The sequence below is a fragment of the Podarcis filfolensis genome, assembly GCF_964270895.1.
Source record: "Podarcis filfolensis genome assembly, chromosome: 8".
NCBI lineage: Eukaryota > Metazoa > Chordata > Lepidosauria > Squamata > Lacertidae > Podarcis > Podarcis filfolensis.
The window spans coordinates 32098868-32125054 of NC_139611.1; the positions used below are offsets into that span (position 1 = coordinate 32098868).

The window sequence follows — 26187 nt, forward strand, 5'->3', positions numbered from 1 at the left end:
TAAAGGTCAGATTCATGTGCTTTTCTTTATATCAGTCAGAAAAGTTGCACAAGCAGTAAAACGTAGCTTAGTTACAAATGAATACAAATTCCTAAACTATTGGTATAAGAAAACATTGCTTTCAGACTCTATTCTTGCCAGAAAGAAAGAAAGAAAGAAAGAAAGAAAGAAAGAAAGAAAGAGGAACCACTGCACATAAAATGTCACGAGTGGAGAAACTGTGATGTAACATCTGCACTATACTAGACTCCATCTCCTTTGGAAAGCCTTCCACAATGAGCACCATGGACCAGCAAGTTTGCAATTTTCAGTTTACAAGGCCTTTGCCAAATACTTGTTTGAAGCAAGCTAGCAGCACATCAGAAGCAACAGCCCTTTAAAAACTAAAGGCAGCACGAGGAAGGATGCTTTCTATAGAACTTAATTATTGATTGCCCTGATTTTAAAAGTCCTGGGAGTTATACCTTGACCAAACACGTCTTTTTGTCCTAAGCCAGGCTTCCTCAACTCGGCCTTCCAGGTGTTTTTGGCCTACAACTCCCATGATCCCTAGTTAGCAGGACCAGTGGTCAAGGATGATGGGAGTTGTAGTCCCAAAACATCTGGAGGGCCGAGTTTGCCTATGCCTGCAATAAGGGGATAGGGAGAAAACAAATCTAACATTAAAACAGGGGTTAGGGAACCTTTCTCAGTCCAAGGGATGTGCATTTGTGCATGAGCAATACACAGGTACATCTCACAGTAGAGAACAAAGAACCTTTTATGGAGCTACCACTTGGTCATCCTTCCCTCCATTTCTGATGTTCAGACATGAGTGCTGCTTTACGTAGCCAAAACAGCATCACCCACGCAAGACCCCTGGGAACCAACTCCAAGCAGATAGGCAGGAATATGCTTCCCCAGTCTCCATTGCTACTCTGTCAGGGCCTAGATGAGTGACTCCCAGGTAGCCACATTTAGGAGCCAATTTCCCTTAGCTTTGAGTTAACCTGACAGAGAGTAGGCACCCTGTTCTTTTCGCTGAATTGGGCATCCAGCTGATAATGCAGGCATGCTTTTCCTCTGTGAACATGACTTAATCTCTACGCACGTGTCAAGCTAAGGCAAGAGTATTTCTCAAAAGAAGCATTGTGTCATTACAGGCCTGTGGACTCGTCGTTTTGACCGCTATTGTTTTGACGAAAGCAAAGCTGCCTCAGTGGTGTGTTTATTGAAGAAATCCACCAGATGCACATTCCTGGCCCTGGTACAACACCAGTTCCCCTCTCAGCCACTCTCAAGAACTCCCGAGCATTCGGACGGACGACCACGCCTCTCTCATTCCTCCAAGTTCAAAGATGGAAGATTTTGCCCACACCTTTCCAAGCCTCTCACTCGGGGAAACATTTTTTTGGGTTAACCAAGACCGCCCTGAGAACCAACAGGTCTTTCTTCACCAAAGCACAAGACTACACGGTTTTCTAACACCCGTTAAATCTAAGCACTGCAGTTCTACACCCTAATATATTTTAAGAATGCTCACATGGATCAGCTGTGTAACAGGTCATGTTTATTGAAAGGGACGGACAGAACTCTGTGCAAAACAAAGAATTTCCTAAATATATATTTTTTAAAAGGTTTTATTTAAAAACAGCTGAAAATAATAGACCACCACTACTACGTAGGAAACAAAGCACACTTTTCAGCTGTGGTTAAGAGATCAACAGATTTACGGTACTGTGAATAGCCTCCTTCCTCCCGCAGCTGGAGCTTCAAACGTATTTTTTAATAAGGTGTCTTCTATCAGAAATAAATACAGTAAGTGATATGTATGTATGTATGTATGTATGTATGTATGTATGTATGTATGTATAGCAAGTAGAAAGAGAGCATATCCATTCGAAAGGTTCCATGGGGAAGTTTTCTTTTGCTCTCAAGTGCTGGGTTCAAAACTCACACCAAGGAGTAGAAATTTCAGTTGTGCAACAGGCGTGCTGCATAGGAGAATAAATACACCAGAATCACATGCAAGCAAGGAATGGAGCCAAATAATAATTATTATTTTTAGGGGATGGATGTCAACAGTTTCAGCTACTTGGCAGCAAGCAAGCCAAGCAGCCAGGCTATATATTATTCCAATGACATTCTACTAGGGAAATCTAGTAGAGAAATGTGCCAAAGCTCCCTTTGCCATTTCGCTTGAAGTGGTTGCCCACAATGGACACAAACATCTCCTGAGACATCAGGTTGTCGTCCGCTTCCGTGATGCCCAGGTTGCTCAGCCTCTTCTTACGCAGATGGCTCTTCTTGAGAGATGCGGCGGAAAGTTCATTGGCGATTTCAGAATTGCCTTCCGTGTGCTCAGAAACGCCTGCCCTTCCGTGAGGCTCCCAACCACCACCGACCTGTTGATGTGCATCTTCGCACGCCGGGATGGAGCCGTCGCCAGTGGGATGAAGGTCCTTTGCTTGCTCTAAGCCAGAAACAATGACATTAAGTGGAATCCTCACGTACGACTGATTTTATTGACTAACACATCTTAAAAACAGTTTGAAACTTTGAATCCTAACAATAAGACAGGACCCAAAAATGTACACCTCAAGTGTCAAAAAACCAGGGACAAAAGATGCATCTTCAGCATCCTCCTGAAAGTGTATAATGAAGGTGCTAAACACACCTCTGTGGGGAGTTCCACAGCTTAGGAGCTGCCACAGAGAAGGGTCCTCGCCCAGGCTGCCACCCCCAAGGCTCTGTGGGTGGAGGAACCGCCAAGAGAGCCCCCCTCTGAATGCATCAACCTGGCCAAAGGCAAAGCAGTTCATCATGGGAAGGGCTACTAGCCATCATGGCTATGTCTGCCTCCATGGTTGGAGGCAGCAACGCTCCTGAATGCCAGTTGCTGGAAACCACAGGAGGCCAGAGCTTCTGTGCTCATGGCCAGCTTGCAGGCTTCCCATTAGGGTCTCTGGTTGGCCACTGTGAGAACAGGATGCTGGACCAGATGGGCCACTGGCCTGATCCAGCATGGCTCCTCTTATCCTGGGGTTCAGAATAGGCATTATTATTATTAATTTATTGAATTTATATACGGCCCTATACCCGCGGGCCTCAGGGCAGTTCACAGGTACAGTGGTGCCCCGCAAGACGAATGCCTCGCTATACGAAAAACGCGCAAGACGAAAGGGTTTTTCAGTTTTTGCGTTGCTTCGCAAGACGATTTTCCCTATGGGCTTGCTTCGCAAGACGAAAACGTCTTGCGAGTTTGTTCGCTTTTTTCCTAAAGCCGCTTGAAGAGGCACAGTTGCAACGGACCGTGCTTCGCAAGACGAAAAACATCGCAAGACGAAAAGACTCGCAGAACGAATTAATTTCGTCTTGCGAGGCACCACTGTATTGTTGCCTTTCATTAACAACTTACCTGGGCCACTTAAGATTGTGCCTCCTGAGCTTTCTGGAGCGCTCTCTTTGACAGTAGGCTTCACCAGGACCACTCCATACCCTTCGTTATTATGTATTACATTGTTCACCATTGTTATCTTGGGAACGTCATAATTTTCATCCAAAAAGTCCTAAAAGCCAAGGGTGAGAGAGATTCCCAGTCCAGAAGGTAAGATTGCTCGTCTTCTCATTTCATATATTTATTACTAGGACGTTTATACAGTGGTACCTCGGAAGTCGAACAGAATCCGTTTGACTTCCAAAATGTTCGGAAACCAAAGCACGGCTCCCAATTGGCTGCAGGAAGCCGTGGAAGCCAAGTCAGACATTTGGGATCCAAGGTACCACTGTACTCTGTTTTCCTCTACTGTGACAATTGTCCATAATAATAAATGTAGGATAATATTTAATAAGAACAAAATCAACAGAACTCAACTGTCAGATCGAAGACAGACAACAAGATCAACACCAGAAACTAGAAAGGGGAAAATGGTCAGGGAACCATGTGAAGAAATAAATACATTTTTAACTTCCAGTGGCAGCAGTCCAACAGGGAGGTCACAGGGTAGGTGCCACTACAGAGAAGGCCCTCTTCTAGACCACAGCCAGGTGCTGTGTAATCAGCAGATCCTCCCCATCAGATCACAATGGACAATAATGACTGCAATGGAGAGACCAAAAGCAGGTTCCAGCATAACACTAAGCCAGGGATGGTGACTTCTTTCCTCCTAGAGTGAGCCACGAGGAGCAAAAAGGGTGCAATTTGGTCACACAGTCGAAGTCATAGTTTATGGCAGGGTTGAGGTGCCACCCCCCAAGGTGTTCTTGGGCTGCATCTTCCCAACAGCCCCAGCCAGCATGGCCAATGGTGGAAAATCCAGATCAGCTGCATCTGAAGAATCACAGGTTTCCCACAGCTGATGCGCAGCTTACAGAGACATTCAAACCAATGAGAGATCATGAAACTATGCCCTTCTCTCTGCCCACACAGCTCTGCCAATCCGATGTTACCAGAAGCATAGGAAGCAGCCCTGCTAACCCCAATTCTGCTCAGACACTCACTTTTATTAGGATTCCTTCTTTGCAATGGTGTATGCCGTTCCCCATCAATGTACACATGCTGCCCGGATAGATTTCTACACCGGCACCCTGCAATTAAGAGGCAGAGATGTTGCTAATCAATAGGCAATTCTAAGAGGCTGTTGGAGAAATCAATAAGGCCTAGACTCCTGGATAATCGACAAATGAACTTTGCTCTGGTCAACAGTTCAAGTGCGCATGCGACGAGCAATGGCTGGTGAAGGTGGCGTTTGCATGGTCCGCATTCTGCTCTAACCAGAACAACAAAAAGTTGCTCAAAAGCACTGTCACACGTTGCAAACGCCACACAATGCTAGATAAACTGATTTGAAAGGGCAAACCTATTTTATAGTAACTGTTTATAATCTTCTTGCAATTTCTGTAATTTTCCAGAGTATCCGAGGAAGCGCCTCGCGTGTGCTTTTGAAAGAGGAGCGGATTATTAGCCGGCGTCGAACGTATCTGCCGAAGCTGCTTTTGTTTCCTTTTCAATGCGTCTGTCAATCGCAAGAAGAGCATCAATTCCTACCTTAGCACCGTACAAGTCGGAATTTTTCATTAAAAGCTCAGCCGATGTTCGTACCGCCACCCCTGTGGTCTCGCATTGCAACACGCAGTTCTCCAGGGTGGTCTTCCCTTGATGGACACCTGGGTGGGAGGGAAAGCGCAGAACGCTCTGAGCTGCTGCACCTGTAGCCCAGATTTAGAAGTGGTTCCCGGTGAACCCCAACAAACACAAGCAAGAGATTCTAGGGTGTTCGAGTTATGCAAGCCTGGGGAAGCTCAGTGGTAGAGAATGTGCTTTGCAGAAGGTCCCAGGTTCCAGCACATCCAGGTAGGTCTGGGAATGTCCCCTGTGTTGAACACTAGAGCTCTGCCATTCTGTATCAAGGATCCTGAGCTAGAGAGACCAGTGGCCTGATTCAGTAGAAGGCAACAGAAGACCCAAGTGTCTTTTGTGCAGCGGGGGGCGGGAGACCAGGGGTTGGAGGGACAGATGCAAAAGCATCACGAACAGAAACTCTTCACACTATAACCTTTGGTTGCTGGTCCACTGCAAAATTATCACTCATTAGTTCTAGAGTGATGGATTCGTCTTTAGGGGGAACATTTCAGTGGCTTATTTTCAGGACATATTGCCATGCTGGAAGTTGCACCAGGTCTACAATTATTAGCTGCTGGAAACTTTTCCTGCTGAATCGTTTTCTCAAGTGGTTTGTTGTTGGTTTTTTTGGATTGCATTTTGTGGTTTGAATTGTCGCTACCCACTTTGGAGAAGTGTCCTATTGAGAGGCAGGTGAAAATCTTCTAAACAAATGAACAATTGTGTATGTGGGGTGAGAAGGTCCTTTGGAAGCAGGGGCAACGCTGGAACTGAACAGGAAGCCTTTGCAGGCCAGATTTGGCCTCTGGACCTCCTATTTTTCTCCTCCCCACCCGCCATTAAGTATTTATTGCGACAGCCAGAATTTTTACAGAAAGTTACTCTTCGTAAGAACATTTTAGGGACATACAGTTAGTAACTTCTCTCCAGCAGTGGCCCAAGAACCCTCTCTTTTCGTGGTGCGTGAATATATTTTCACATGTAGAAGGTGCTGAAATAGTCTTGCTAGCCCATGTAACATTTGTTATTCAAATCTACCTCTCGATGACGAAGTGTTAATTATCACCTGCTCCAGAAGACAGAAGGGCAGAGCCAACAAGATTGTTGTCAAATTCAGATAGGGGTGGAGGGGTGCCAGATTCCCATTATGGAACAAAAATTTAAAAATTAAACTTTTGATTGATATCAAACGATGGGGGCGGGCGGGTAAAGTATCCATGTTATGACACGCCTCTCTGGAACAGACCATCGATCACCAGCTGCCAACGAGGTCCCCCCCCCCCAATGTTTTGGATGTCCACTCCCATCAGCCGCAGCCAGCACAACGTCCGCCAGCATGGTTGATTGGAGTCACAGCCCAACACATCTGGAGGGCGAACCACAATGGTGACAGCAGAACTAGGTTATTAATAAAAGCAGAGGTGAAAGGTAAGAAGATGAAACTTGAATTAGAACAAATAGGTGCTGCTTTGATGCAACAGATGCAGGGGGGATGATGTTAGGAATATGATGTTTCTAAGAATTAAACTGGGTCCCTACCGTTAAAGGGTAGGAACATAAAAAGAGCCTGCTGGATCAGGCCAATGGCTCATCGAGTCCAGCATCCTGTTCTCACAGTGGCCAGCCAGATTCCCCAATGGGAAGCCCGTGAACAGCACTGCAGTGTGACTTGCTCTCTGCCCTCCTGTGGTAAACAGAAACTGGTATTCGGAACCACTCCTCTACGGAATTACAGATCTGGGCCTCCCCACCCCAAATTCAGATAAGGAGGAAGGGAAAGAGCAAGAAAAAAACAACAGATGAAGAATGGGGGTGGTGCCTGGACAATTTGCAAGCCAAATCATGAGCCTTGGATGCTGGCCTGCTGGGTTAAGGCAACTCTCTCCTCTTTGGCAGTACCACCAAGGCAGAAAAATCTTGGGGTATTTCATTCCCACCATACACGAGTAGTAACCGAAGTCATCCAGTCATGGATCAAGTTACGGCAATCGTCCTAGACTGTCTATTTCACCTGTTATTAGGGTTGGCACAGCAGAAGAGGGACGGGCCCCAATCCACCACTTAGTTCCTCAGTCCAGCCTAGGGGGTGGCACGCCAAAGCCAGGTGGCAAGCTTAAGGTACTTACTCAAGATGCCCTCCACGGCATCGTGCTGGACCAGCTTCACACTGGAGATTTTCACATCCGCGGCACTGCACTCCACAAAAGCGTCCCCCTTCCCTCGTTTCTCTATCACGATGTCGTCTGGCAAACCGTAGCCTGCGGAGAAAGTTTCAGGAGGCAGAAGGAAAGAATAGTTTTGGCAGGTTGCAACAAATTCAGGGACCAGGCAGAGGGCCTTCTCAGTAGTGGCACCCTCCCCTCAGACGTCAAGGAGAATTACACAACTTTTAGAAGACACCTGAAGGCAGCCCTGTATCAGAAGGTTTTTAACGCTTGATGTTTTTAGATATGCTGTAAGCTGCCCACATTGGCTGGGGAAACCCAGCCAGATGGGCGGGGTATAAATAATAACATTATCATTATCGTTATTATTATTATTATGACCACCCTGTAGCAGCCACACCACCAGCCAATGTGCTGTAGTGGTTAGAGCATCAGAGGAGGGCCTGGGAGACTGGGGTTCAAATCCTGCTCTTGGCCACAAAACTCAGAGAGTGGCCTCAGTCCAGTAACTAAGTCTCAGCACTAACCTTTTGGGGATAACACAGCAAAGGAGAAGAATCACGTCTACCACCTTGAGCTCCATGGAGAAAAGGTGGGATATACTTGTAACAATAAACCAGCTTCCTTTTTACACACTTCTGCATTTTAGGAGGGATGTTCTGCTCAGTTCTACGGCATTTGGTTAAATGACATACACAACAAATGGTCCGCCCCCCCCCTCCTTTTTAAGGCTGCAACGCTGAGTTAACTAAGCTCTCCACAGTCGCTCGCTCTGAAGCACTTAAGAGAAATTTACGAGCATGTAAAAAAAAAATTTATGGCTCGTCACTAGCAAGAACAAACAACAAGGCAAGCGATAATAACGATGCCATTAGAGAGCCATGAGATCTTTCTGGAATTAAAAAGAAAGAAAGTGCAGGAACTCTTGTTTCACAAGGCACATCCAGCAAGGAGGAATCTTCTAAAAAGTAGCTCTTTAGCTGTGGTTCTCAGTTGTACTAAATGACCCTTGGAATCCTTTCCAACTCTACAGTTCTCCAACTCTATGAAGAAAGCACTAGGAACCATAGCAAGGCTGAATTCAGACACGGGATTTATTGCGGCATTTTCCCAGTTAGGATGCTGGCACTTCTGTGCTCATTTGTAACATTCCTTTCACACTGCAGGAACTGTTGCATCATGGAACTGTGGGGCTGCTGTTGTTTTTTACTGATATACTGGCAAGTCACCCTAAACACTGGCCATGCCACTACTCCCCCACCCTTTCCACACATGCACACTTCTGTTCCCCCATGATTCACCCACGGAAATGGCAAGGAAGAACCATTTGCTGATATACCACCCCAAATTTTGTCACTTGGCTGCTGCTCTTTTCTGGGTTAATGGAGTTGCAACTGGATTTCTCTCTCTCTCGTAGCAATCTACACAGAAGTGCTAAACCTCCACTTGTTCAAATGTAGTGGGGAAGCCATGGCTCCCCCACTATGTGAATGAACCTTCCAACGAGTCTTGGCCTCACCTCTCCTTTCACAGCAAGGAGGAAATTGGGAACACCCACTTTTAACTAAATCACTGTTTCCTTTGAAGTCCAAACTTGGGAAACTGTGGTTTGCTTCAAACTCTAGTCAGCACAAAGCAGCGACGTTAGCTGCAGAGATAGCTCAGTTGGTAGAGCATGAGACTCTTAAAACTCAGCACCATGGGTTCGAGACCCACTCTGGGGACAAGATTCCTGCATTGGCAGGGGGCTGGACTGGATGACCCTCGTGGTCCCTTCCAACTCTACAAATCTAAGTGGCTTCAGTTCCCAGTTTCTTCCCAAGGGGCTTCCCAAGGCTCATTCACATGGCAGGAATCCACGGTTTCCCCCTTTAAGTATGAACCGGTACTGTACATCAACATACTGTTACGAAAAAGGAGCAATGCTGCAGCTGAGTGCTCCAGATGGCTGGAAAGCCAAACAGGATGTTGATGTTTTGGGACTGTACCGTGGGAACAAGGGACAGTCTAGTCTGTGCACTGAGCACCAGATGTTAGCTCAGAGTGTCACATGACCCTGTACTGGAAGTACATGGGATGAGTTATTCTCTCTCTGCTGTTGGTGTTGAGAGAGTGCAGACACGTTTTCTCTGCACTGCTGGAAAGACAGAAATAAAGGCATGTAAATACATTTCTGTCTGTCTCTCTCCCCTCCCTGGGGATGGCAGGGGGGAGTGGTTGTGTTCTTCTCACGTTTGAGAAGGATCGCCGATAAGAGATCTCGCCTTGTCTTGCCGGGAGCTGCTGACGGGGGAGATCAACAAGGAATCCAAGCCGGGCACCTGGAGAGTGGCCAATTCCTCTGACTAAGGCTTGAATTCCGACACATACAAATACAGATACTTTCATTTGACCACAATTTTTGGTGCGGCTAAGAGGAGCATGCGTTGGTGGGCTCACTTTCAAAGTCTTGGATCAATTTATCAGTAAAGCTACCGCTGCCTTTCCAAAAAGGAGACCATGCTAACATTAGTATAGGGGCCTAGGGTCACTGGGAGTGTGTGTTAAAGACCCGTTACTATTTCTGTAGCAGGGCCCCCTGCCCTACATTGTCCTAGAGAGCCACCCAATCAGCTTGGAAAGAGAGCTTTTTAGCCACTGAAAATAAGTTCTCTCACCCTCTGAGCTAACTGGAGCCAATCAGAGTGAAGGAGGCGGAGTCAGCCACCGAGGATCGGCTCCTAGGGTCAGCTCTGGAGAAGTCGCAAGGGGAGAACACAGAGGAGTTGTTCCCAAACGCTCCAAAGCTAAGCACTTGGGGAAATTGGAAACACAAGTTGCTTCCATTTCAAAGGAAGGGAGTGTGCAAGTTCTGTACTGTATGGCGGGACTTCAAAAGAAGATATTAGAGCACTCCAGATGATTTGCCCACGTACCTGCACAGGTCTGGGTGAAAGGCAACACATGGAGATCTGTACCGACCGTTGCAATGCATTCCCCATTATATAATTCTAGGAAGTATAATCTTGGAAGGGGTGTAGCCATGACTATCAGGAAAGGATCCTGCCCTTCTGGATTTGCCACTGTACTGCTGCATGTCATGCACCAACAGTAACACTCAATGGCTCAAATTGGTCCATACAAACACAAACACACACACACACACACAGACACACACACACACAGAGAGAGAGAGAGAGAGAGAGAGAGAGAGAGAGAGAGAGAGACTCCTCCCTTATCATTAACACCCATCCAACATCATTAACAGACCACGTTGCTAAAATGCCACCCAGCGCTTTTATTTTTCACAGCTTCCAAAAAAGGAAAAAGCAGATCTATCAAACGACAAGCAATAAGACTTCCTGGCACTTGTTCAATCAGAAGCGTCGACTCGATGAATAAACTAGATGTCGGCTTTTGTTCCTTAAAAGCTCGTGGCGATGTCTGGTCTAGTACGCTTTAATTTGCTTGCTCACATTCGCCTGACCTCTCTTGATAGGATGCGATTTGTCATAAATACCACCCCGAGTTCCCGAGCCATCTTATTCTCACTCCTACTGATAAAGAAATTTATTGAAAGCCTCTGTCCTGCAGGGGTACCACACACTGGCATGCATATCTATATAAATCAAACATTCGAGAAAGACTGGGAGAAAAAGAAAATCATTGTCATAAAAATAAAAGAAGCAAAAGTTGTTGGGTTTTTTGTTGTTTTTTTAAAGGAGGCCGGCAAGAGGGGGAGGGGTTGGAAAGAGTCTGAACAGCAGGAAATTAAACCCTCGGCTCTTTTTCCACTAAAGACTTTTGACAAGAGAAAGATAGCGACTGCAACATAAGCCCCACAGCAACGTACAACCTATTATGCTAACAACCGCACAGCAGACCCCAGGTTCTTTTGGCAAACTTAAGGGAGGTGGAGTTGTCCGCATGGAAGAAAGTCCAGGGAGAGAATTACAGGGTGGAAACAAAAAGGGGTTCGTGTCTGTTTCTCCAAAACAAGACAGAAGCATTTCCAGCACTGCCTGAATGAACCCTTATATATCCAAGCTCAGACAGGGAGATCACCTGCAGGATCATGAGTTGGCGAGGCTCGTTTGACATCGCTCCAGTCCTGTGGAACTCACTGCCACTAGAACTTCTGTGCCAACTTTTAAACGCCTACTGAAAACTTTTTTCTATTTCGCCAGGCCTATGCAGGCAATTAAAGATACATCCCTCTACCATGGTTAATTGCTGCTTGTTTTTAGTTTTAGTTCTATGTTTTTAATGCTGTAAACTGTTTTGGTTATTTTAATGATACAGCGGTATACAAACGTTTTTACAAATAAATAAGCATTTCATTTTGGACCCATATTCCTGGATGAGGGTGGCTAGCTATGGAGATACGCTTCAGAAAGTCCAGCCAATGTCAGTGAAATATCAGAACATGAAGGAATAGCAACAGAGCTAAGAGGATTGACTGATCGCCATAGCTCTTATATATACACATTTCTATAGAAGAGGGGTTTCTTCCTATATTTTATCTACTAAATTTCTGTGCAGAACAAGGGGACAGGCCCACTGACTTAACCAGAAAGGGGTACTGCTCCCTCACACATGCCCCTTCCTCCATGATGTGCAGAACATGTTAGACAGCTACTCCACATAAAGACCTACACATGTGTAAGCCCCATTGTACAGTCTCCTCTCCCACCCGTTTGAGGGCAAATATCTGGCTCCTGCAGGACAATGGCCCATCTAGTCCAGAATCCTGATCTCACGGTGGCCAACCTGGTGCCTGTGGGAAATCCAGAAGGAGGATTCCGGCTCAAGATCCCCCTCCTCTCCTGTGGTTTCCAGCCACTGGTATTCAGAAGCCAACTGTGGAGGTGGAACCAAGCCATCATGGCGCGTAGCCATCAATCGCCCTCTCCTCCTCCATGAATTTGACTACCGTAATTGTCTTTTAAAGCCTTCTAAGTCAGTGGCACATCAAAGTGCAAGTAGATAAATAGGTACCGCTCCGGTGGGAAGGTAAACGGTGTTTCTGTGCGCTGCTCTGATTCACCAGAAGTGGCTTAGTCATGCCAATAAAGCGAGATGAGCGCCGCAGCCCCAGAGTCGGCCACGATTGGACCCAATGGTCAGAGGTCCCTTTACCTTTAAGTCAGTGGCCATAACTGCCTCCTACGGGACCGAGTTCCACGGTTAAACTATTTACTTCATAAATAAGTCCTTCCTTTCCTTTATCTGTCCTGAACCTTCGTTGGATATCCGCGAGTTTTAGTTTCAGGAAGAAACGAGAAATAATACTTCTCCCTACCCAATTTCTCCTGGGATTGAAGTCCCATATAGGCTGAGGCTGATGGGAGTTGGAGGCCAGGTTCCCCCACTCCTGGTTTCATAGAGAAGAAGGAAAACCCACCAAGACTTTTAGCAAACACAAGCTCTAACCTTCCAGTTCAATGCTGTCGGCGACGCACAAGGTGCCCTCCACAAGGTAGTGACCAGGGCAAACCACGATCCTGTCCCCTGCATAGCAGGCATTCATAGCAGACAGCGGGTTGCTGTGGAACTGAGGAAGAGGAAAGAGATAACATCAAAAGCAGTGTTCAGATGCTGGGAGAGGACTCAGACCTTCTCTCCATTCCAGGTCTTCACAGTTTTAGAGGGCATGTGCCCAGGACGTTGTGGCAGTGGTGGGAATGCTTTGGCCACTCAGATGATGTGGAACTCCAACACCCACAAGCCCCAGTCACTGTGGCCAATGGGAAGGGCAAAGGACGATGGGAGGGGTAGTCCAGCAACAGCTGGAAGGCCACATCAAGGTTCTCTCCACCATCCATTACCTGGAAAAAATCACACGAAAATGGGAAGATGCCAAGTCAATGCCATGCTCCAAGCTTTCACCAACCTGGTGGCCTTGAGATGTTGATGGATTACAGCTCCCATCAGCCATGCTGGCTGGGAATGATGGGAGTTGTAGTCTAGGAACATTGGCAGCTACCTAAAGACTCTGTCTCTTTCTAGAAATTTTAATTCTGCCTTAAATAATGTTAATTCATGGATGGACAGCCTACAGCATGCAGTCACCACTTCCAACTGCAACTTCCCCGTATGTCAAGAAAGCGCTGCTTCCCTACAGCAAAGTTTTCAGCCTGGATAGCTCATTTGGTTAGAGCATGGTGCAGATAACGCCATGGTTGCAGGTTCAATCCCCATATGGGGTTGCATATTCCTGCACTGAATGATCCTCAGGGTCCCTTCCAACTCTACAATTCTATGATCCAGGCAAACAACAACAGCAACATACCAAACAACCCTGGACTACCGTACCTGTATCTCCATTTCTTCATTACAAGACTCTGGAGAAAATTTGTCCCTGAGCAGACACTGCAGCAGGCTTGACATCATGGTGGCAGACACAATATGGGTGATGGTGGTGCCCGAGGGGCGCACTCCCCTCGCCTGGAGGCGAGCATGCTTCTGGTAGCCAAACACATACCTGCAAGAAAGAGAGAATGTTCCTTAAGCACGTTCAGTTCCTAGATGGACGCTACAGACAAATGAATAATTGTACAGAACATATTTTCTCTTGTAAAAATAGAGGGGACACACCCCAACCACACTACACAAAAATCAGGGTCAGGACTATAGTATGTGGGGGAAGGTAGAGTTCAGGATTAACCCATGGGTAGCCGATGTGAGGCACTACAATTCCCATCAGTCAACAATTTTTTTTTAAAGAAATATTTATTAAGATTTTACAAGGACAAATATACAAAAACACATAATAATAAAAGAGAAAAAATAAAAAGATAAATAAAACATACAGAAACAACAAGAAAAATTAAAAACAATTATTTTTCATAACATAAAATTCGTTTGCTTGTTTCTTTGACTTCCTCACACCTCCCCTTCTTGTATTCCCATTTAAATAATCAAATCAGGAAATCCTTACCCTCTTTTATTTATCTTATCTCTAAAACTTAACATTTTATAACTCAGTATTTTCATACATTATCAATTCATTTTTGCATATTCTTATTAACTTTGTTGCCAATACCACTTATTTCCAATCCAACACCATTTTAGTTATTTTTTTAACCTACTTATACCCTTCTTCCATATTCTTAAAGCATTACAGCTGGAAACCACTTAATTTCTATCCAACATCATTCTAACATTCATTAATTTTGCAATATTTCTGTAAATAGTCTTTAAATTTCTTCCAATCTTCTTCCACCGCCTCTTCTCCCTGGTCCCGGATTCTGCCAGTCATTTCTGCCATCAGTCAACAATGGCACCATGAGAACATAAGAACAACCTGCAGGATGAGGCCAAAGGGGGCCCTTCTAGTCCAGCATCCTGTTCTCATACAGTGGTACCTCGGGTTACATACGCTTCAGGTTACATACACTTCAGGTTACAGACTCCGCTAGCCCAGAAATAGTGCTTCAGGTTAAGAACTTTGCTTCAGGATGAGAACAGAAATCGTGCTCTGGCGGTGCGGTGGCAGCAAGAGGCCCAAAGTGGTGCTTCAGGTTAAGAACAGTTTCAGGTTAAGTACGGACCTCCGGAACGAATTAAGAACTTAACCCGAGGTACCACTGTAGTTGCCAACCAGATGCCTGTGGGAAAACCAGCAAGCAGGATTTGAGCACTGTCTCCACTTGTGGCTTCCAGCATCTGGGATTCAGAAACATCACGGCCTCTGATTATGGAGGTGGAGCTCAGCCATCACGGCAAGCAGCCACTGCAAGCCTTATTCTCCATGAATTTGTCTAATCCTTTTTAGACCTGGGGGGGGCGGGGAGGTGGGACTCCCACTCCCAAGCAGTTACTTGTTCTTGGAGGAATGTGGCCATTATACCAGTATCGCACCAGAATGGAAGACAGTGTGGGAAAGAAAGGGTTAAGCCCCCTCCCCATGGTCCTGATAGCTTACCCCACCCACCCTCACTCACAAGCTATTTTTTTAAAAAGTGGGGGGGACAGATTAAACATGCAGTCACATGTTTAAAATATTGTCTGTCTTGTCCCCAAGACTGGGCAAAGCCACCCAAGATTAATCCATGGTTGGACTGAATCCAGGAAGAAAAGATCTTCCAAGATCCCAAATGCAACCTTGGTCACTAACCCCTACAGCTTTCTTATTTTTTTATTCAAAAGGCAGTAAATAAATATATATATATATATATATATATATATATATATATATATATATTCAATTAAAATGAAAATGCATTACCTCAAAAGAGGGTTTTCAATCAGCTTTAACTTTTGTTTCAGGTGCTCTATCCTGTTGTAGAGTTTCATCCCTTCCACCACAGAGACATTCTCTGCTTCCGTGTCGGAATCGCTACTTGCGAGGCTGTTCCTGAGGACTAGAAACCTGCGGTAGAGCTCTTCACACTGGGAGAGAAGGCCGTGGTAGTCCGCCACCAGCGCGGAAGGGACACGATCTTCAGCAATGTCATAGTACCTGGAATTCAAAATTAGAACGTCATTGACTAGGGAAAGACGCCCAAGAATCAAACACTGCATGAAGGAAGCCAGAATAAAGAAATTCCAGGAGGAACAGCTAGGGTAGTCTGCTTGGTGGGGGAGGACTACAACCCAGAGTCTAGTAGCACCTTAGAATCATAAAAATCTAGGGTTGGAAGGGACACCCAAGGCTCATCTAGTCCAACCCTCTGCAATGCAGAAATCACAGCTAATGAATCCCTGACAGGTGGCTGTCAGGGAACTGCCATCGGCTCAGAGGCAAGAAATAGAAGGGCAGTTGTGTTACAGGGAGCCTCCGAAAATCTTGCGAAGCAGTTCCTCTATTGGGGAGGAGGAAAGCCCCACCTCTAGTGGAGAAGAGGTGCAGGGACCAGAGGATTCTAGTGAGAGCCTTAACACCGCTCCTGAGCAAGTCGGAGAGGAGGGAAGCACGCCCTTGCCATCGCGCAGTAGTCTGAGGCGCAGGGAGGGGTGGAAACGGTGGGGGTAACGAAACTTTTATGTTGGGGGAGGTACAAAAAAAGACCACTCCCGGATTCTGCTAGCGATTGAGCCAGACATGAATGTATGACGCTCTTCACTGTAAATAGTTTGCACCAAAATAAAGCCTGTAAAAGACAGGTTGGAGTCCTGCCTGGTTACTCTCGAGCAACCGCAACAGCCATCTGACAGTGGCCATCCAACCCCTGTTTAAAAATCTCCAGGGATGGATTGCTCACCGCCTGCCAAGGGAGGCTGCTCCATGGCCGAACAGCTCTTACAGTCAGAAAGTTCTTCCTCATGCTCAGTCAGGCTCTCCTTTCTTGTCATTTGAATTCACTGGTTCAGATTCTGCCCTCCAGAGCAGAGGAAAACAAGCTTCCTCCATCTTCCACATGACAGCCCTTCAGATACCTGAAGAGGCCTATCATATCACCACTCATGCTTCTCCAGGCTAAATATACCCAGCTGCCTCAGCCGTTCTTCTTAAGGCTGGGTTCATAAAATGATACAACAAAACCACACCACCGCAAACTGGCTTATAAGTATAAAACCAAATTTGCTAGAATAATAGCTAGAATAAGCCCAGAGAAACTGTAAACATGGAGTAAATAAATATACAACTGTATCTCCAGTCTTTGTTTTGCACATGGCACCTTAGCATGTTTGTTGTTTGAATGGTTACAAGTCTAACTCTATTCTAGCTATTATTCTAGCAAATTTGGTTTTACAGTGGTACCTCGGGTTACATACGCTTCAGATTACATACGCTTCAGGTTACAGACTCCACTAACCCAGAAATAGTGCTTCAGGATAAGAACTTTGCTTCAGGATGAGAACAGAAATCGTGCTCTGGCGGCACAGCGGCAGCGGGAGGCCCCATTAACTAAAGTGTCGCTTCAGGTTAAGAACAGTTTCAGGTTAAGAACAGACCTCCAGAACGAATTAAGTACTTAACCCGAGGTACCACTGTATACTTATAAGCCAGTTTGTGGTGGTGTTGTTTTGAGGTATTATTATTACTGTCACCACATTTGATACTTTGGGTTCGTAATATGACCTGCGATACTTTGGAGACAGTGTGATGTAGTGGTTAGAGTTGCTGGACTAGGACCTGGGAGACCAGGGTTCAGAACTCCTCCTCTGCTACAAACATCACTGGGTGACCTTGGGCCGGTCCCCAACCCTCACAGCCTAACATACCTCACAGGGTTGTTGTGAGGGTGAAATGGAGAGGTCTATGCCACTTTGAGATCCGGGGGGGGGGGGGGAGGTGCACCAGAAATGGAACAGTAAAATCTTTCCGAGCAAAAGAGAGTTGTGAAGCAAGAAGCAGGTGGGGAAGTGGGTAATTTTTAAGATGGACTTAGCAAAAAAAAAAAAAACAACAACAACAGAGGGGGTAGAAAGGGGATACAACCCTGTTTTAAATCTATCATACAGCCCTGGGCCACTGAAGGGAAACTCAGAACGCCCAATTTTATTTTAATTTGGACATAACTCCTCAAAGTGCCTCTTCTTGCCTATAAAATCCTACTGTTGGTGTTATAGCACCACCTAGAGGTAAAGTGACCCCATGCATGGGATATATTTTAGAAAACACCCCAAGATTCCTTTTCATTCCACAGCAATGTTTTCAGAACTAAAGTGGAGGGGTCAGGGAGTTGTGTGTTTACGTTTTGAAGCAGCCAAAGCCACAGAACGGCTCAGAAGCTTAGACAGTCCATGATGCAATTTGAGACAGCTTGCTAACTGTGCTATCTGACTCAGAAACGTGAGAGTCTGACCCAAATCACCCCGATTTGCCTTGTCATTCGGGGTACACACAAAACCAATGTGCAGCCCTAGTATACAGCCATCATGACTAGTATATAGTCATCGACAGCATTTTCCTCCACCAATCTGTCTGGTGTCTATTTGAAGTCATCTCTAAGTGTTGCGGCAGTGAATTACATAGTCCAACTAAGCACTGACCAAAGTATTTATTCTTACTTGTCCTGTAAGCTTCTCCTATTCACCTTCATTGGGTGGCCCCAGTATTGTGTTGACATTTCTTCAGAGCTCGCTCTCCAGTTAACCTCTCAACTCAATTCCCCATCTCTTCAAGCCTCGCCTCATTCTCCACATACACTTCCTATGTATTCCTCCTCGGCACCCTTTTCTTGCCTCTTAACCCCACATGCTTCTTGGGACCTTTCCATAATAATAATAATAATAATAATTTATTATTTATACCCCGCCCATCTGGCTGGTCCTCCCTAGCCACTCTGTGCGGCTTCCATAAAAACCAAAAATACAGTAAAATATCACACGTTAAAAACTTCCCTGAACAGGGCTGCCTTAAGATGTCTTCTGAATGTCAGGTAGTTGTTTATCGCTTTGACATCTGCTGGAAGGGCGTTCCACAGGGCGGCCACCAGAAGGCCCTCGGCGCTGGACCTCAGCGTCCGGGCGGAATGATGGGGGTGGAGACGCTCCTTCAGGTATACTGGACCGAGGCCGTTTAGGGCTTTAAAGGTCAGCACCAACACTTTGAATTGTGCTCGGAAACGTACTGGGAGCCAATGTAGGTCTTTCAAGACTGGTGTTATATGGTCTCGGCGGCCGCCCCCAGTCACCAGTCTAGCTGCCGCATTCTGGATTAGTTGTAGTTTCCGAGTCACCTTCAAAGGTAGCCCCACGTAGAGCGCATTGCAGTAGTCCAAGCGGGAGATAACCAGAGCATGCACCACTCTGGCGAGACAGTCCGCAGGCAGACAGGGTCTCAGCCTACGTACCAGATGGAGCTGGTAAACAGCTGCCCTGGACACAGATTCCAGTTCTCCATCCTCGCCAACAAGGTTTCACACTCAGTCAAGCTGACAACTTCCCCTTCCCTCACAGGAGCTGCACTGCAAGTGGGTTTGTTGCCCAAGTAACTGAACATTCCCAGCCAGGACACCAACTCTGCGCCAAAGCTATGTGGGAAGATTCACTGCCACCAGCACATTTGCAATACAACATAACTCCTTTGGAGTTGGGAGTGGAAGCTGTTTTCAAGAGGGACTTACAGCCTGAGCCGAGGTTCAACACATCTGCCAAAATAATCGAAGTCGTCGTCGTCCTCTTCATCCCAGCTCCGCCAGAGGTGCTTGTAGAAAAACCTTCAAAATCAAAAAGGGAGGAAATGTTAAGGATGTCAAGGAAGAGCCTGCTGGATCAAGACAGTGACCCATCTAGCCCCGTATCCTGTTCTCACAGTGGCCAACCAGATGCCTAAGGGAAAGCAGGACAAAAATACTTCTGTGGTTTCCAGCAACTGGCATTCAGAAGTATTGCTGCCTCTGACCATGTAGGCAGGGCATAGCCATCTTGGCTAGCAGCCTTTGGAAGAACTTTCTTCCATAAATTTGCCCAATCCTCTTTTAAAGCCATCCAATGCCACATCCTCCTGTGGCATTGAGTTCCACAGTTTAATAATAATAATAATAATAATAATAAATAATAATAATAATAATAATAATAATAATAATAATAATAATAATAATAATTTATTATTTATACCCCACCTATCTGGCTTGGCTCCCCCAGCCACTCTGGGCAGCTTCCAACAAAATATTAAAATACATTAATGCATGAAAAGGTGCTTTCTTTTGCCTGTCCTGAATCTTCCAACATTCAGCTTCATTAGATGTCCATGAGTTCTAGCGTTATGAGAGAGAAAACACTCTCTCTCTCTCTCTCTCTCTCTTTCATAAATGTCTATCATGTTGGGTCTAGGGCCAAGCCATGGGTGAGCAGGTCCCCAGCATAGGCAGGCCACGTAATCTTACCTGACGTGCTCGACAGCCAGTGCGGTGTGGTCAAATTCCCCCGACTCGTCAAAGACAACCCACAACTCCCGCAATGGCAGCTTCTGCGCCTTCACTTCTAAAAGCTCCTGTATACACTCCTGAGTGAAGGCATCGCCCTCGCGAGTCTCACACAGGAAAGGGTCACAGAGGTGCACCACCGCCTTCAGAGCAGAGTAATCCACATCAACAACCTGTTGTGTTAAAAAGAGAGGCAAGAAGAGGCACCTTCATGGTCCGCGCAGCGCCATCTGGGGGCAGGAGGACGGCTTCAAGGACCCTCCAAAAAAACTCAATGTAATAAGAATAGTATTAATAATACTATTCATTAATAACAAGCAGCTTGTTTTCTGCTGCTCCGGAGGAGGGTAGGACTCGAATCACTGGAGTCAAGTTACGAGAATTCCGACTAAACATTCAGAAGGAATTTTGGACGCTGAGATCTACTTTTGGTAGTGGAACGGAAGCCCTTGGATGGTAGACTCTCTTTTGTTGGAGGTTTCCAAACAGAGACTGGGTGGCCACCTGTCCGGGATGCTTTAGCTGCAACACATGCGCTGCAATGGGGTGGACTTGAGGACCCTTGGGAACCAGAGCAATTCCACAATTCTATGATTCTAACAACACCTCGTCCTTCACTGTAACATCCCAGGGTGGATTACAACAATTAAAACACCCTGTTAAAAACAGTAGCTCCCAACAGGGCTGGTACTGCCATCTGGGGGTGGAGGGAATACCTAGTGGGATGCTAAGAGGCAAGGGGGATGCAGGGCAATGCTGGAGGTGTGTTTAACTCTTGTTATATAATTGTTGAGTAACAAATGTAATTTTCTATATGGAAAAAATGTTATTTAAAAAGAGACTGTGAAAAGCTGGTACTGCTGGATCAAAATCATCAATGGTGCTGAATTAAATGAAACAGTTTTCACTGGATTTTGAGTAAACGTGCAAATAATAATGTTTTGAATTTTTATTTTGTTATTATATTGCACATTGGGTCATGCAATGAAAGCAATCCCCCTAGCACAAGGCGAGCATCTAAACACCCAGCTCTTGTCAATGATTCACGTGGAACCAAGCCTCTGGGCTGCCCGGCTGCACTTACTTCAACCAGGACCTCAAACACGCTGGTGCGCCACACTGCCTGCCACCCGGACGGCTCAAGGACCTTCTCCAAATACGATGCTGTGAATTCTTGGACCTCTGAGGCTTTGCAGTCAGCTGGAAATCAAATAGGGGGGGGAGGGGAGATTACACACATCCACGCATCAGAAAATACACAGGCAATGCCCTGAATGTGTTTGTGAGCAGAGCAGACAGAAAACAAATGAAAAGGAGTCACCCGGAAACTGCAATTAATCCAGAATGTGGCAGCTAGACTGGTGACTGGGAGTGGCCACCGGGACCACATAACACCGGTCCTGAGAGATCTGCATTGGCTCCCAGTACGTTTCCAAGCACAATTCAAAGTGTTGGTGCTGACCTTTAAAGCCCTAAACGGCCTCAGTCCTGTATACCTGAAGGAGCATCTCCACCCCCATCGTTTAGCCCAGACACTGATATCCAGCGTCGAGGGCCTTCTGGCGGTTCCCTCATTGCGAGAAATGAGGTTACAGGGAACCAGACAGAGGGCCTTCTCGGTAGTGGCGCCCGTCCTGTGGAACGCCCTCCCTTAGGATGTGAAGGAAATAAGCAGCTATCCTATCTTTAAAAAACATCTGAAGGCAGCCCTGTTTAGGGAAGTTTTTAATATTTAATGCTGTATTGTTTTAAACACTCGATTGGGAGCCGCCCAGAGTGGCTGGGGAAACTCAGCCAGATGGCCGGGGTATAAATAATAAATTATTATTATTATTATTATTATTATTATTATTATTATTATTACTGCTACTACTACTACTACTACTACTATTACTACTACTACTTTATGTGAGCACTTTCAATGCACAAAGAGATACAATGAGAACTGCTCAGTTGTTACTGGGCAACATTAAGGAAGCCAACAGGCCAGGGTTAGGGAACCCAAGGCATTGCAAGTGCTGCAGGACTCCAGCTGCCATCTTCCCTGACCACTGGCCATGCTGGCTTGGCCTGAGCAGGGTTGGAGACAATGAAATATGGAGAAGCTGCAAGTCCCCAACCCCCTTTCGCTAGCTGCAAGAATTTGAGCAGCACAGACCTTGCGGAAACTAGGAGGGGCTCACAATCTGCTGCAAACCCATACAAATACCTCCTAGGAAAGAAGGCTTGCAACAATGGGCTATAGTTTCCATTTGGGCAGAGAGAAGATAAGAGGTTGGAATCTACTGGTGAATCACTAGGTGATTTGCAGTTCAGAAATGGCGCCTGAATCCCAGCCGGATTTTAAAGGGGGGAAAGGCTCAGCTGGTAGAATCCCTGGCCTGTAGTTAACTCAGACGCAGGTTTGAACTTGCAGCTTAATGGTGATATTAACCTGTGCTGAAATGGCAATAAACAGAATTCAACCCCCGCACAACCCTCATTTTAAAACAGACTCGCTGTTGTTGTTCTGCCTGGCTTTATTGACTCTCCAGGTGTAATATTTTAGCTGCTGCCATTTTAACTCATCAGTTTTCATGCCTATACTTATTCATTTATTGGTCATTCTGTAAGCCACCTTGTGAATGTTTGCACCTGAAACAGGCAAGGTGTAAATCAATTGACAAATACAGAAACCGTAAATAAATCTGGAACCCCGATATCAAGAGCACAGCCTCGGAAACCAAGAGGCTACTCACCCAACATGTAGTCCTGATAGGTCTTAAACCGCTCATAGAACAGGAGGTTGTTTGTCTGGAAAGTGTCTGGGAAGAGGGCATTCCTCTCTGGCACGAGCCTTTGCAAAGAGGTCCCTGGCTTGCCATGACTCCCATAATCGCTGCAGCTGCTGCATTCACTATCGCTTTCTCCGCCTTCACCCTCGTCTTAGACCAGAGAGAGAGAGAGAGAGAGAGAGAGAGAGAGAGAAATCATACATCCAATTGATTTATTCCTGAACACATCAGATGAAGCCTTTTTTAAAAAAAAAAACATGCTACTTAAATATTTTGCAGTTCCACACAGAACATATAGAAAACTTGTGATGCATTAAACACTGGTCACTTTTAGCACACCCATAATGCCTTTCTACTAAAGTGCAAGGCCTAATTCCCAGGTAGGGACCCAGCTGTGCTCCAGATGTTGCTGATTTTAAGGCCTCGTGGCTTCATATGGGAAGAAGTATTCCTTCAGGTTCAGAGGTCCCAGTGTAAGGACATATGAAGAGCCCTGGCTGGATCAGGGCAGTGGTCCATCTAGTCCAGCATCCTGCTCTCATAGTGGCCACAATGGGAAGCCTGCAAGCTGGCCAGGAGCACAGGGACACTCTGCCCTCCTGCAACTCCCAGCCACTAGTATTCAGAGGCATGACCGTGGGGGGTGGGGAAGAAGATAACTATTATAGCTAGTAATAGTCTTCTTCATAAATATGTCCAATCCCCTTTTAAAACTATCCAAGTTGGCCATCACCACCTCCTGTGGAGCAAGCACCACATTTTAACCACGTGCTTCATAAAGAAATTATTTTATCTGTGCTGAATCTTCCAACATTCAGCTTCATTGGGTGTCCACAAGTTTTAGAGTTTCATGAGACAGAAAAGTATATATACAGTGGTACCTCGGGTTAAGAACTTAATTCGTTCTGGAGGTCTGTTCTTAACCTGAAGCACCACTTTAGCTAAGGGGCCTCCTGCTGCCGCTGCTGCACAATTTCTGTTCTCATCCTGAAGCAAAGTTCTTAACCCAAGGTAATATTTCTGGGTTAGCGGAGTCTGTAACCTGAAGCGTATGTAACCTGAAGCATATGTAACCCGAGGTACCACTCTGTGTGTGTGTGTGTGTGTGTGTGTGTGTGTATACACATAATTTTATAAACTTCTATCATGTCAGCTCTTACTCACCTGTTCTCTAAACTAAAAAATCCCCAACGCTGCAACCTTCAGTCATAGAGGAGTCACTTCATCTCTGATCATTTTGCTTACCCTTTTCTTAACTTTTTCCAACTCTACATTTATACTATTCTGAGGTGAGCCAATCAGAATTGTACGCAGTATTCCAAATGCATTCACACAATAGGTTTTGCTGGCAGCATTATGTTTAGGAAAAGACGCTTTGTTCAGAGGGGTCACTGCATCAGCCTCTCAGGTTAACCTACCTAACAAGGTGGTTGTTACAAAAAAATAACAACAGGATTTGCACCAAGCCAAGTTCTTTGGAAGGAACAATGGCATGGCAAATGTAAGCCAACGTCAGCTCCAGATAAAATGGTTTGGTCTTTTTAAATGGAAAAAGAGGATCAACTGAAGAAGGGTTGGATTAATTAAGGAAAATGAAATGTGGCGTTAACTAAAGGCATCATTTGTTTTGGTTATACGTTATGGGAAACAATGAACACTGTAAAGGGGGGGGATTAGAACTAGATACAGTGGTACCTCTGGTTACGTACTTAATTCGTTCTGGAGGTCTGTTCTTAACCTGAAACTGTTCTTAACCTGAAGCACCACTTTAGCTAATGGGGCCTCCTGCTGCCGCTGCACAATTTCTGTTCTCTTTTTTTTATATATATAAATTTTTATTAAATTTTCTTTTACAAATTATTCAGCACATCCTAATCTCATGTTTCACATTTTTTGTACTTCCACCAGCTCCTCCACCAATCATCCATATTATCTATTCATTACACATTTTCCATTTCTCATACTGCCAGTTGGTGCTCACTTATCAGGTTATTTTTTCTTTTACAGTACGTCTTTAACATTCACAAAACTTCTTTAAAGCCCACTAACGTTGTCTGTACATCACATATATTTTTCAGATAGTCCGTAAACTTTCCCCAGTCCTCGATGAATTTGTGATCCTTTTGATATCTAATTTTCCCAGTCATTTTGTCCAGTTCTGCGTAATCCATAAGTTTCATTCTCCACTCTTCGAGTGTCGGTAGTTCTTGTTGTTTCCATTTTTGGGCCATTAATATTCTTGCCACTGTTACTGCATATTGAAAAAGTTTATAGTCCTTTCTGTTGATCTCTCTTCCTGTTATCCCTAGCAAAAAGGCTTCTGGTTTCTTTGCAAATGTGTATTTAAACATCTTTTTCAACTCATTATATATCATTTCCCAGAAACCCTTAACCTTCTTAGATTCCCACCACATGTGAAAGAAAGATCCTTCTTTTTCTTTACGTTTCCAGCACTTATTACATGTTTTATACATTTTTGCTAACTTGACCGGTGTAATGTACCATCTATATACCATTTTCATAATATGAAAATAAAAATAAAAATAAAATAAAATAAAAAAATAAAAAATAGCACAATTTCTGTTCTCATCCTGAAGCAAAGTTCTTAACCCAAGGTAATATTTCTGGGTTGGCGGAGTCTGTAACCTGAAGCGCATGTAACCTGAAACATATGTAACCCAAGGTACCACTGTATTGTAGTAGAACAAATATATTAACAAGATACTTAATCCTACTCATAGAATGGATTGTGTTTCAAACAAATGTAATCTGAATCCTGGAAAACTGTTCATAGAGGGAGTGGCATAAACTTATAGTTACACTGTGATCCATATTGTACTTTTGTAATACAGCTTAGTTTGGAAAACAAAAACCCCAATGTGAGTAATCAGTTATAGGATTTTAAACAAGTAGGCAATAATGAGATTTGTGAAAGGAGGCAGAAGGTAAACAAACAAACAAACCACTTGTTTACCTAGTTTAAGGTTTTCTGGTTCTTCCTGTGGCTCAGAAATGCGGGCATTTGGCGCGGGCTCCAGGGACTCCTCTCCCCGTCCATCACGCCCTTCTTCCGTTTCTCCTGCTTCCGTCTCCAGTATCACAGCGCCCTTCACCGTATCGCCTGGTCCGTTCTCATTCGCTTCCTCCCCTCTCGCTGGGGCATCCGAGGCCTCTGTCTCCATCGCTGCCTCTTCCAGCGGCAGCGGCGGCGTCAACGATTCGGGCGCCGGATCAGCCATCGTCCCCCTCCTCCTTCAACCCGGCCTGGGTCCCCGCAACTTCAACCCTCAACGACAGCCAAGCGGCCAAACAAGCCTTTCCTTGTAAATTTCAAACCTTCCCGGGCAATG

General features: G+C 45.4%; 1 protein-coding gene across 1 annotated transcript; it reads right to left on the bottom strand.

Moving 5' to 3' along the window:
- Positions 1 to 1527: 1527 nt before the first annotated feature.
- On the bottom strand, positions 1528 to 26187 carry SHCBP1 (SHC binding and spindle associated 1). The gene is made up of 13 exons (XM_083626041.1): positions 25812 to 26187; positions 22802 to 22987; positions 21148 to 21263; positions 20025 to 20236; positions 19263 to 19355; positions 15476 to 15709; positions 13561 to 13729; positions 12679 to 12799; positions 7228 to 7359; positions 5027 to 5145; positions 4480 to 4566; positions 3398 to 3548; positions 1528 to 2452 (listed from the first exon to the last, which is right to left on the bottom strand). The coding sequence occupies exons 1-13, from the start codon at positions 26074 to 26076 to the stop codon at positions 2139 to 2141; spliced, it is 2199 nt and encodes a 732-aa protein (XP_083482167.1). The 5' UTR covers positions 26077 to 26187; the 3' UTR covers positions 1528 to 2138.